The sequence below is a fragment of the Conger conger genome, chromosome 7 (genome assembly GCF_963514075.1).
Source record: "Conger conger chromosome 7, fConCon1.1, whole genome shotgun sequence".
Classification (NCBI taxonomy): domain Eukaryota; kingdom Metazoa; phylum Chordata; class Actinopteri; order Anguilliformes; family Congridae; genus Conger; species Conger conger.
In genome coordinates this window covers 6,966,077-6,977,253 of record NC_083766.1, presented here as the reverse complement: position 1 = coordinate 6,977,253, position 11,177 = coordinate 6,966,077, and the positions used below count along the sequence as shown (strand labels likewise).

General features: G+C 39.5%; 1 protein-coding gene across 1 annotated transcript in view; it reads left to right on the top strand.

Annotated features, from left to right (window-relative positions):
- The first annotated feature begins 400 nt into the window (after positions 1 to 400).
- LOC133132575 (alpha-2-macroglobulin-like) overlaps positions 401 to 11,177 on the top strand; it is a 39,711-nt gene continuing 28,934 nt past the window's right edge. Inside the window, exons 1-11 of the mRNA XM_061248077.1 lie at positions 401 to 562; positions 923 to 1,103; positions 3,061 to 3,217; positions 3,509 to 3,561; positions 3,941 to 3,961; positions 4,113 to 4,281; positions 4,909 to 4,993; positions 5,096 to 5,216; positions 7,878 to 7,992; positions 8,414 to 8,526; positions 9,220 to 9,375. Of these exons, the coding sequence (XP_061104061.1) occupies positions 495 to 562; positions 923 to 1,103; positions 3,061 to 3,217; positions 3,509 to 3,561; positions 3,941 to 3,961; positions 4,113 to 4,281; positions 4,909 to 4,993; positions 5,096 to 5,216; positions 7,878 to 7,992; positions 8,414 to 8,526; positions 9,220 to 9,375 (1,239 nt within the window). The 5' untranslated portion in view covers positions 401 to 494. The remainder of the gene's footprint in view (positions 563 to 922; positions 1,104 to 3,060; positions 3,218 to 3,508; positions 3,562 to 3,940; positions 3,962 to 4,112; positions 4,282 to 4,908; positions 4,994 to 5,095; positions 5,217 to 7,877; positions 7,993 to 8,413; positions 8,527 to 9,219; positions 9,376 to 11,177) is intronic.

Genomic DNA, 11,177 nt, shown 5'->3' with positions numbered 1-11,177 from the left:
TCATTTATCCATTAGCACTGATTTCATTTGCCCCGCAGTTCTCACCACATTCCTAACTCATTAGTTAAATGTTGTTTACAATAGTTACGTGTTTTTAATGTGAAATCCAGGAGATGCTTCTGCTCTCCAAAGTCAGTTCAGTCTTAATGCATTTGTCTGGCACAAAAGCAGACGATCAGCTCAGATTTCACAAGGCGTAAAGGTTAAACTGGCAAGACCATGGTATGACAGGCAAAGTGCCCAAATATTGGCAAATGTTTGTTTTTACTAAGTTCATGTTGAAAGACCCCTAGATTGAGTGAGCTGTCAATCTTTACCTGTTTTTCAATGATGGGGGGTGCCAATATTCTGTTGTGAGTTGGGCATTTCCCTTTGTGTATAAATCCTGCTGTTTCAGAATTATTCCTCAATGGCTCATCTGACAAAGAGGCACATGTGAGACACACAGAGTGTCTGCATATTGGTAGATTTTTTCCCGATCTGATCTTGTCAGTATGCTGGGGCTGCTGCTAATTGCCTGCATGCTGCTGCAGGCTGCAGACTCCAGATGCCCAGATGACCCGTAAGTATAATATTTTTTATTGTTGTTACTCAGTCAATTTAATCATAAAATTAAGAGAACTGTGCATTGAGTTGTCTTTTATGTTCATTAGAGCATTATTCTCAATTGCAAGGCAAATGTTGTAGGGCTAAGGCTGTTTTAATATTTCCAAATATATTTAAATCAGACAAGGATTCAAAGCAAATGTCTTTTACTGCATTCCTGCATTTTTTAAAGAAATTGTTCTTCCATCTTCCACTAAAGCTCAGGATGTGAATTTTCTAATTTGTCTGGCATATTAGTGGACACATCCCTTTTATGGGTAAATGTAATTCCACATACTCTATGTTTTTTTACTTTATATTTTTCTTTCTTTTAAAGAATTTATCTTGTGACAGTGGCCTCCCAGACAACAGGGGGCAGTACAGAGACAGTCTGTGCCCACATTCTTCTTCAGAAGGGACCGCGCTCTTTTACACTTACCCTGGAAATAGGTCCCAGTAATATCACTCTCTTGGAGGAATTAGTTATGACAGAGTTCCATCGCTGTGTACAGTTCCAGGTTTGGTGATTTACCATTTTTCAGTGATTGCTTGGCTTTGTCAGGTTTCTTTGTCAGCTGCAGGAGAGAAATTTTAACAGAATATAATGTTCTAAAATAAATGCATGTAGAATATAAAGTTCTAAAATAAATGTTTAGATACAAATCTTAATTTATGGGGCATACTGACATACTGATTAGTCTCACAATAATATACCTCTATCGCATGATAAAATAAGGTTTTCAACTGCACTTGTTACTTAGCTGATCCTTTGCATAGCTATTTCAGCCATGTAATTAAAAATAACGGCCAACTGATTAGTCTGGCAAAAATAGACCACTATAATGTGATTCGCAGTATGATAAAAGAATGTTATCATACCTCAGATTTTCTTTTAAATGAACTTCACTTCTTCCCTAGCTGGTCCATATTAATTCCTTGCTCTCTGTTTTGCAAGAAACACCTCCCTACCAGATGGGTCAGAATTCTTGCAGGTCCTGAACCTGGGAAGGGCCTGCAAGGGCAGGGGAGGGGTTTGCAGGGCAGGGGTATCTAGAACAGAATTTACCTTATAGGAGGATTGTCACGCTTGTTTCAGTTGAGATTATCTGGATTAAGTGTTTAAGTGATGTGTGTAGGCATTTAAGAAATCACCATTACCTTGGTCCTGGGCTTCTGTTCTGATGAATCTCCAGGCACTGACGCTGTCTGCGTACCTATCTCCTACTCACCTCCTCTTAAGACCGCCGTAATCAGTGGGATGTGAGGTTGAGTTTCTCTGCCGTGTGTTATTTCCTCGCTCGAGTCAGATTAGACTTGTTGACCATTTTGATAGGTTGTTCTATTGGTTGGCTAATTGCCAGAGAGTTATGTATTCTCTCTTATCGTTGTCCCCTTCCTCCGTATCCCTTGTCTCTAGGGATGCCCCCCAAAAATATTGGTGGTTATCTCACGTCTGGGGGGTAACTTTTAGGACCCAACTCGGACTCGTTTGGTGATGCAAGATAGACTGACAGGCCTGTAGTTTCTTTGATTGGTACAGTCCCCTTTCTTATATATTGGTATTATATTACCTTGTTTCCAGTCATTCGGTATTTCTAAAGTTATATTATCTCATAACAAGTAGACTATCTGCTTTCATTATATCTCACAAACGGTTGTTTTCAAACATGGCAACCATAATCATAAACCACATTCCTCAGGAGAAAAAGTACCATTGAATGGACGTTAACTTCTGGTGGCCGCTTCCCTGTGTTTCGTTCGGAACACTGGGAGTTTAAGTTACAATAAACTAAAACCGACAATACTTAAAACTACAATAAACAAACTCCAAAACACTCTTAACTGTACTAAACTGAAGCCAATGTTACTCTTAGCCTAATTATAGTAAACTAATAATGTATTTGTTCATTTCCAAGAGTAATGTGTGCTCCCGCCGCAGAGCATACAAAATCTTCCAGGGAAACTGATTTCGGCATAACACCGTCATTGACCCTTGTACAGTAGCCTACTACGTCCCTGTTAGAATACATTCTGGTTAGCGTGACAGGAATGTGACAGATTTACTTCTCACAAGTTTGTTTTACTTCAGATATCTTCAATGGGGAGCAGTAAAGAGTAATACAAATAGATTCATAATCTGATGTTACAAAAAAACTTGAACTCATAGTTCACACTTCACATTCAATGAGAATTGTAGTTGTAACTGTATCTTTAACACAGCCTTTTTTTCATTTCAGTTTTTAAAATGTATTTAAATGGTAGAAAGGAAAATGACAGTTGCCAGGGCAGAGTCGCCATGTTTTTAGCTAAAGCAAATTTTCAACATTAGCCACTTTTGGGTGCTTCATTCAAGTGTCAATCTTGGAAAATTACTATTAAGTCAGAATATAAAATGAAAAGATTGGTTTTTGGGATAAATCTGGGATAAATGGGTGAGACACTCTCATTTACATTCCTCCTCTCTGTCAATTCCAGGTTCCTTCTGTTGTCACTAATACCGTGGCAACCATTGATGCCTCCCTCAAGGGGGGAAAATCATCTTTGAGCAAGAAGACCAAAATCTGGATCAAACCAATCTCCTCTTTCACTTTCATACAGACAGATAAGCCCATCTACAAACCAGGACAGACCAGTAATTTTCAACCATTCGTTTACTATCTGGCTTGTCTTAGAGCGCAGTTCATTAGTGACTCTTAAAAATGGCACAGCCACTGACAGCCATACCATTGATCACCAGCAAATACATTTACTGCTGCCTCTATGCAAGATCATTATTAACATGTGACACACCAAAAAAAATGATTTCAATATGATTAATGATTCAAGAAATGCTGTATAAGTGCTTTTTAATGAGTGTGTGTTCAGTAATTGACTTTTGTGTTTTGCCGTCCTACTGCTGACTGCTTTTTTTTTTTTGCTACAGTCAAGTTCCGTATTGTGTCCCTGGATTCTAGCTTCTTGCCTCATGAGGAAGTGGTGAGAGATAATTTTGTGTGTAAGAACAGAGAGGCAGGGAGACACCAATGTTAGTGTGTAAATGTTAAACGTGTCATAAGTGTTTAACCATACTATATAAGAAGGCCAGTCTCAGAGATAATGTTTTGAAATTTTGAATTGCATTGCTAAAAAAAGACTGAAAGGAGAGAGTTTGGGGTGGTTGTTAAGGAGAAGGAGGTTTTGAAGCAGATTTTCAACTGAATTTGGACAAACTGTATACTGCATAATTTTCACATCTGGTACCTGTCCTGTCACAAAGGATGAGCTTCCTTGTAGTGGTGAAAAAAACATGAATTTGTGTCTGTGACTCTGCTTGGAAAGAAATGTTTGACTTTTCTTTTATTCTTTCCTTTTGCAGTTCCAGGCTATTGAGTTGCAGGTATGGCATCCTGACTATGCAATTTGCATGGGTCCGTCACACCACATGGGAAATAGAACTTAGTCTGTCTGTTCAGCTATCTCTATCTCTTCTTGGCATACGCCAGTCTGAACCTCAAGCTCTAGGCAATACCTCTGTCCTTCTTTTACAGGACCCTAAGTCAAATCGTATTGCCCAGTGGTTGAACCAATCAATCACCACTGGAATTCTGGACCTGTCCCACCCCACAACGCCTGAGGCCAAGCATGGCAACTACACCATCTCAGCCAGGACAAAGAGGGACGCTGTCACCACCCAGACCTTTGAGATCTTAGAATATGGTAAGGATGCATTCATGTGGTCACAGAATTTTTTTTTTCTTGCCAACACAATTACAGTTTACAGAGCAATGTGCTGAAGCCTCTAAGAGGAAACGGTATAGTGAAATGAATGAAACTGGACAAGGCAATAGACACTTTTCTAAAGACATCACATTTTGAGCTATCCTATTATATGATGGTTTAAACTTTCCAGGATATTGTTAGGTATAATATAATTGCAGGGCTTGGCTTGACAAGACAAGATCTGACATTATGTAGATTATTTTATTTTGAATGTTCTAAAGTTGTTGTTTTGTTATAGGCGGTGGCCTGTAGCGTAGTGATTAAGGTATATTACTGGGACACGCAAGGTCGGTGGTTTGATCCCTGGTCTAGCCCCAATAAGATCCGCATAGCCGATGGGCCCTTGAGCAAGGGATTTTCTCCTGCTTAGTCTAATCAACTGTACGTCGCTCTGGATAAGAGCATCTGCCAAATGCCATTAATGTAATGTAATATGATGTCTTTATATTTATATCAGCTGTATTTATATGGTCATTTTTGACAGTAAGAATTTTTAAAATACATGCCCTTTACATAAATATTTGGACACCACTGAGGCCTGTTTTTATTTGTTTCATATTTTAGTCCTGCCAAAGTTTGAGGTTGTCTTCCTCTTCCCTGATGTCATATTTGTTCAAGACAAAACTGCAACAGTAAAGATTTGTGGGAAGTAAGTAAGAAAAGCGGTCTTTGCCTCGACTAAAATTAAAATGTATCTCATCTTATGAAGTGGGATTGTGGTCTTAGTCAGTGGCTGTTTATTGTTGTCCAGGTACACCTATGGGAAGCCTGTCCTGGGTTCTGTTGAGGCCAAAGCGTGCATCGACTCTCACTTCAGCTGGGATTTGGATGTTTTTCATTTTCATCTTTGCTCGGAACCGTCTACTACGAGGGTAAGAGAACAATAACACAAGGGACTAATTTCATGGAGGTGCAGCATCATTGGATGTGAGTCATACCATTGTTAAAAATGGAGCCTTTGTTGCTATATTACAACCAAAAAACTCCCGCTAATGGGATAGATTTCTTGGTATGTGATCTTGATCTTGATCAAGGCTATTTTAAGTGGCTATAATGAAACATTCCAAACTGTCATGAAAAGTGTCAGGTTTGGGTTGGAAAATTGAGAACCAAATGCGACAGATTAGGATTCAGAAAGCATATCTAAAAATAGACACGCCACAGAAGCAGAATTAAACCACACCAGGAGAAAAGGAAAAACAAAAGGAAGCGGGAAAAACGGGAGCAAAACACAAAACCTCAAACGGAGGCTAAAACACCGAGAAACAAACAAAATAACAAGCCTGTAATTACAGCTCAGTAGGCTAAGGAGCTGAACGGAGGATAAACAGGCTGCATGCAAAAAGAAAAGAATAGAGGACGATAGGACAGAAAACCAGAAAATCTAATCCTATCACTAATAGAAATAGCTGTGTCTCTGTGCAAAGAGAGATGCAGTAGCTAACTTTTTATACTTCTACCTATAATTATCTAGAAGCACCGGAAAGCGGAAGTAAGCTCTATTTATAGCCGACGGAAACTGAACACAGGTGTCGGAGATAGTGACCCGGAGAGATCCAAACACCGGGACGGAGGAAGAAAAAATCTGATTGAGCTTCAGACAACGGCAAACGGAAAACACTAGTGGAAACAAATAGAGACAGCCACTAACCATGACAAGTACATTCAGGCAACAGAGTATATTCATACATGGACAGTGACACAATTTTTGTTGGATTTGTAATGAAACAATGAATACAATGTTAAGGTGCAGACTGACTGCCTTAATAGAAGGGTATTTACAACCATATCCAGTGATCCTTGCAGAAATTCACTTAATTGTTTTATGCGTTTCTCTAAAGCCTATTAAAATGGAAATAGTCCGACCTGCCGATTAGGATGATGGTTGTGTTTGGTATTTCCTTGTCAGAAAAAGTGTAATAAAACACTAAATTAAATGAAATAAACATGTTATAATGTATTGCCAATATCCCAAGGACGCTTCAAAACTATTTCAGGTGTTGAACACCTTATACTGTACTATTTATTTGTTCATAAAAAAGAGTGTAATATTTTCCTTTAAAGGTGTAAAATTGAGCGGTTTGGATGCATAGTGTGGGAAGTGAGCTTCATCGTTCACAAACTGCGACACACACACAGCTCTCCGAATAAGTCTTTCACAAACTGCAACACACACACAGCTCTCCGAATAAGTTGTTCACAAACACATGTTCGTTCAGTGGAGTGAGAGTTGGCTTGCAAACTGTCAGCGGCGACTGAGTTTACAGTTTGGGTTTGTTACGTTCTGCAACATCGAGTCATTTATGCTTTTTCACAATCTGATTATGTTTAAAGACAACACTGGTTGGAGTGTAGATGATCTCATGGGAGAGTAGACTATGCTTTATCGTTCACAAACTGCTACACCACTCCCCTGAACAATTCATTCACAGACACTTGTTTGTTCACAGACACTCATTTGTTCAGTGGAGTGGAGAGTAACTAAATAGTAATAGTGCAAATCGGGAAAAATGATAAAATGGCATATATTGCACAAGTAGGAATTAGAGTTGTGATTTGTTTTATTCAGTAGAGTGCAAAAGAGTGCCCCTACTGGCGAATGAATACTCAGTGAAACGAATGACTAAAATGACTGAAGTGAGAAAACACATCAGTACTCCTCAGTCAGGAAGAAGAATCATTCAATTCGAACAACTTGTTTGTAAACTGCACTACACAAAGTAAGATTACTTTAGGTTCAATAGGTGTGTAGCAAAGAGTTGAGTTTGGTACAGCAAATTGTTTGACAATGTTTCCACCCAGTGATGGCCTGCTTTACTGGCCATTGACCGTTCTTTGGTCCTCATGTTGCGAGACAACATCAACAGACTTAAAATGCAAATTCCACAAAATTCCAGAGTCAATTGTTGATTACCCGTGCATGAAGTAATGGCACAACACCACACAGCTGACCAGGAACAGCTGAGCAGTCAATTACCCTCTTATCCTTGGTCCCCCAAATTTCAGTATTATACATTACATTACATTATTGGCATTTGGAGACACTCTTATCCAGAGCGACATACAGTTGATTAGACTAAGCAGGAGACAATCCTCCCCTGGAGCAATGCAGGGTTAAGGGCCTTGCTCAAGGGCCCAACGGCTGTGTGGATTTTATTGTGGCTACACCGGGATTAGAACCACCGACCTTGCGTGTCCCAGTCATTTATCTTAACCACTACACTACAGGCCGCCCTATATATACTGTGTATATAACTCTTTTTGTAGGACTGCACAATTAACAGGTGCCTGATTAAGCAGTACATTCACTTTTGTTCAGTAAGATGGAGAATAAATATGTCGACTGATATCTTTCCACATCTGGCACTCTACTACTAATTCTGATTTGTGCCATTTTCTTGCCATGTCATTTTCCAGCCATGTCCCCACCTATCTAGCCAACACCAGCATAGCTAACTAGCTCACAACTTTTAACCTGATTCTAATGATTATGCTCAGAATATTCCTGACCTTCCTGCCATTGTTTGACCTAGACTGACAAGACCGGATGTGCAACAATCTTCATCAATACAACGGCCCTCTTTTTCCTCTCCTCACCTACTCAACAAAGCCTTACTGTGGATGGCAAGATAGAGGAAGATGGAACAGGTAGGAGTTATGTGATTTTTTCTTTGTTTTTTATTTTAATTAAGTTGAATGAATAAGCATTCTCCTAGAGAAAAATCATCTTCCATTAAAACAAATCCCTAACAAAGTTAAAAAGTGTTTTTAATGGGCTTTTTCTTATTTATTGGCCCAGACAGTATTTGTGTGTGAAGAATATTTTAGACAATGAACATTTTTTATAGACTTTACCTTTTAAATAAAATTGCAGAATAATTGCATCCCACAAGGAAATTATTTAGTGTTTTTTTTATATAAAAATGTTTTATATAAAAATGGCGTTAAAATTACTTTCAAATACTGTCAGCGAAGGGATGTTTGTTTTTTACAAAAATTCAGAAACTTCTGTGCAGTGATACTCTGGTGCCAGACAGCAGCAGGGCAATGACTGACTGTTTCTTTTTAGGTATTGTTTTGACAGGCTCTGGCAGTAAAAACATAATCAAAGGAGAAAAAATTCATATTGAGTTTCGAGACACTCCGTCATATTTCAAGCCAGGAATAAACTATGAGGGAAAGGTAACCATCCACCTTTTCCAGTGAGAAAATGCAGCTCCCATGAGCTCAAAATGTCTTATTTGGTTTCTTATTTGTCCAGAAATGAGCACAAACTGAATTTCATAGTCATGGCTTTTTTGTGTGTCATAGTCACATTCTGGCATACTGAGTATTGGCATACTATTTGTAAGCTTTTGTAAGCAAACAATTAATACATTTGGTACCTGAAAATGTAGGGGAAAATTCACAGAACAAAAGATCTCCCTCCTAAAAGCATGATAAACAATCACAAGTCAAAATCAGATTCCACCTTAGTGAGCAGGCTGGTTCCTCCAAAACTCTCGACGATGTGTGCGAAAAGTTTATCAATATATCTGCAAATTGCTTTTACTACATGCCTTTTTAGAGAATGTGTGGAATTTTCTCTCACTTTTTTGGTCACATTTCTGTATTCACATTCAATAATACAGGCAGAAAAACAATGATTGATACATGCCAACGTTTATAAGCAAAGTACAATTACTGGGCTCTTGTAGCATTTGTTCCATTTTGTACTTTAATTGCATTTTAATCATTTTGTCACTTTTTATGTAAAGCGTCTTTGAGTATCATAAAAAGCACTCTGTAAATATTTTTGGTTTTGTTTTTTTGTTTCACAGCGTTATGGCCGTTGGAATAAAGCTCTTGCTAAAATGAATTTGTCACACTTTTCAGATCATTGTGAAAGGTTCCGCTTCCTCGATTGCCAACAAGCCCATCTTCCTCCATGGACCCAAGGAGGCTAAATGGACATTGACCACTGACAGTGAGGGTGTGGCCCACTTCTCACTGGACACAAGTTCTTGGTTGGCAGAGACTGCCTACCTAATTGTAAGATCCCTCTCTCTTTCTTTTTGCTTGCACATATTTTCCTGCTGTGTGACTGAAACTGCCAGTACAGTCACCCTCACACAATTCATGGCTGAAGACAAGTTGACTGTGTGGACCCTCAAAGTGACATGTACAGTACTGTGCAAAAGTTTTAGGCAGGTGTGAAAAAATGCTGTGAAGTACGAATGCTTTCAAAAATAGAAATGGTAATAGTTTATTTTTATCAATTAACAAAATCTAAATCAAATCAAATATTTGGTGTGACCACTCTTCTGCATCAATTCTTCTAGGTACACTTGCAAAAAGTCAGGGATTTTGTAGGCATATAGTCCGGTGTGTGATTAACCAATTATACCAAACAGGAGCTAATAATCATCAATGTAATATGTAGGTTGAAACACAATCATTAACTGAAACAGAAAGGGCTGTGCTTCCAAGGTGAGGTTGCTGAAGACAGTTTAACGTCAGAAGTCATACACCATGGCAAGACTGAGCACAGCACCAAGACACAAGGTAGTTATACTGCATCAGCAAGGTCTCTCCCAGGCAGAAATTTCATGGCAGACAGGGGTTTCCAGATGTGCTGTTCAAGCTCTGTTGAAGAAGCACAAAGAAATTGGCAATGTTGAGGACCGTAGACGCAGTGGTCGGCCAAGGAAACTTAGTGCAGCAGATGAAAAACACATCATGCTTACTTCCCTTCACAATCGGAAGATGTCCAGCAGTGCCATCAACTCAGAATTGGCAGAAACCAGTGGGGCCCAGGTACGCCCATCTACTGTGCGGAGAAGTCTGCTCAGAAGTGTTCTTCATGGAAGAATTGCGGCCAAAAAGCCTTACTTCCGATGTGGAAACAAGGCCAAGCGACTCAACTATGCATGAAAACATTAGAACTGGGGTGCAGAAAAATAGCAGCAGGTTCTCTGGACTGGTGAGTCAAAAATATTTGGCCCTAGCAGAAGGCAGTTTGTTCGCCGAAGGGCTGGATAGCGGTACAGTGTCTTCAAGCAACAGTGAAGCATGGTGGAGGTTCCTTGCTGCATTTCTGAAAATGGAGTTGGGGATTTGGTCAGAATGAATGGTCTTCTCAATGCTGAGAAGTACAGGCAGATACTTATTCATCATGCAATTCCATCAGGGAGGCATCTGATTGGCCCCAAATTTATTCTGCAGCAGGATAACGACCACAAAAATACAGCCAATGTCATTAAGAACTATCTTCAGTGTTAAGAAGAACAAGGAGTCCTGGAAGTGGTGGTATGGACCCCACAGAGCCTTGATCTCAACATCATCGAGTCTGTCTGGGATTACATGAAGAAACAGAAGCATTTGAGGCTGCCTAAATCCACAGAAGAACTTAAACTTAAGCTTTTGGTCAAAGAGTAATGCATAAAACATTGTAGCTCAACCAGCTCCTAAATCTGAAACGTGAGGGGTAGACAAGAGGACTCCAAAGTCACAAAGACCAAATCACAGTCCTAAGATAACTGATGCTGGTAATCTGCTTCGCAATCAGGTCAGTGGTTTAGAAACACTTAATGACATCAAGCTTTTAAAATGGTGTTGTGAGGTCGGGGCTGGGCGGAGAGCCAGAAGCGACTAAGGGAATAACGTGTTCGCCTAGATTTAATCATAAATCCCGGGAGGTAAAAGACAGGGATGCACAGATAAAAGAATAAGATCTTCTCCCGGAACAGGGGGAGGAACAGAAAATAACCCAAACGAGATTTCCAATCGAAACAGAAATAAAGCCCAAAACGGCTGTAGAAAATAAAACAACCCTTAGAAAACCAGGGCGGACT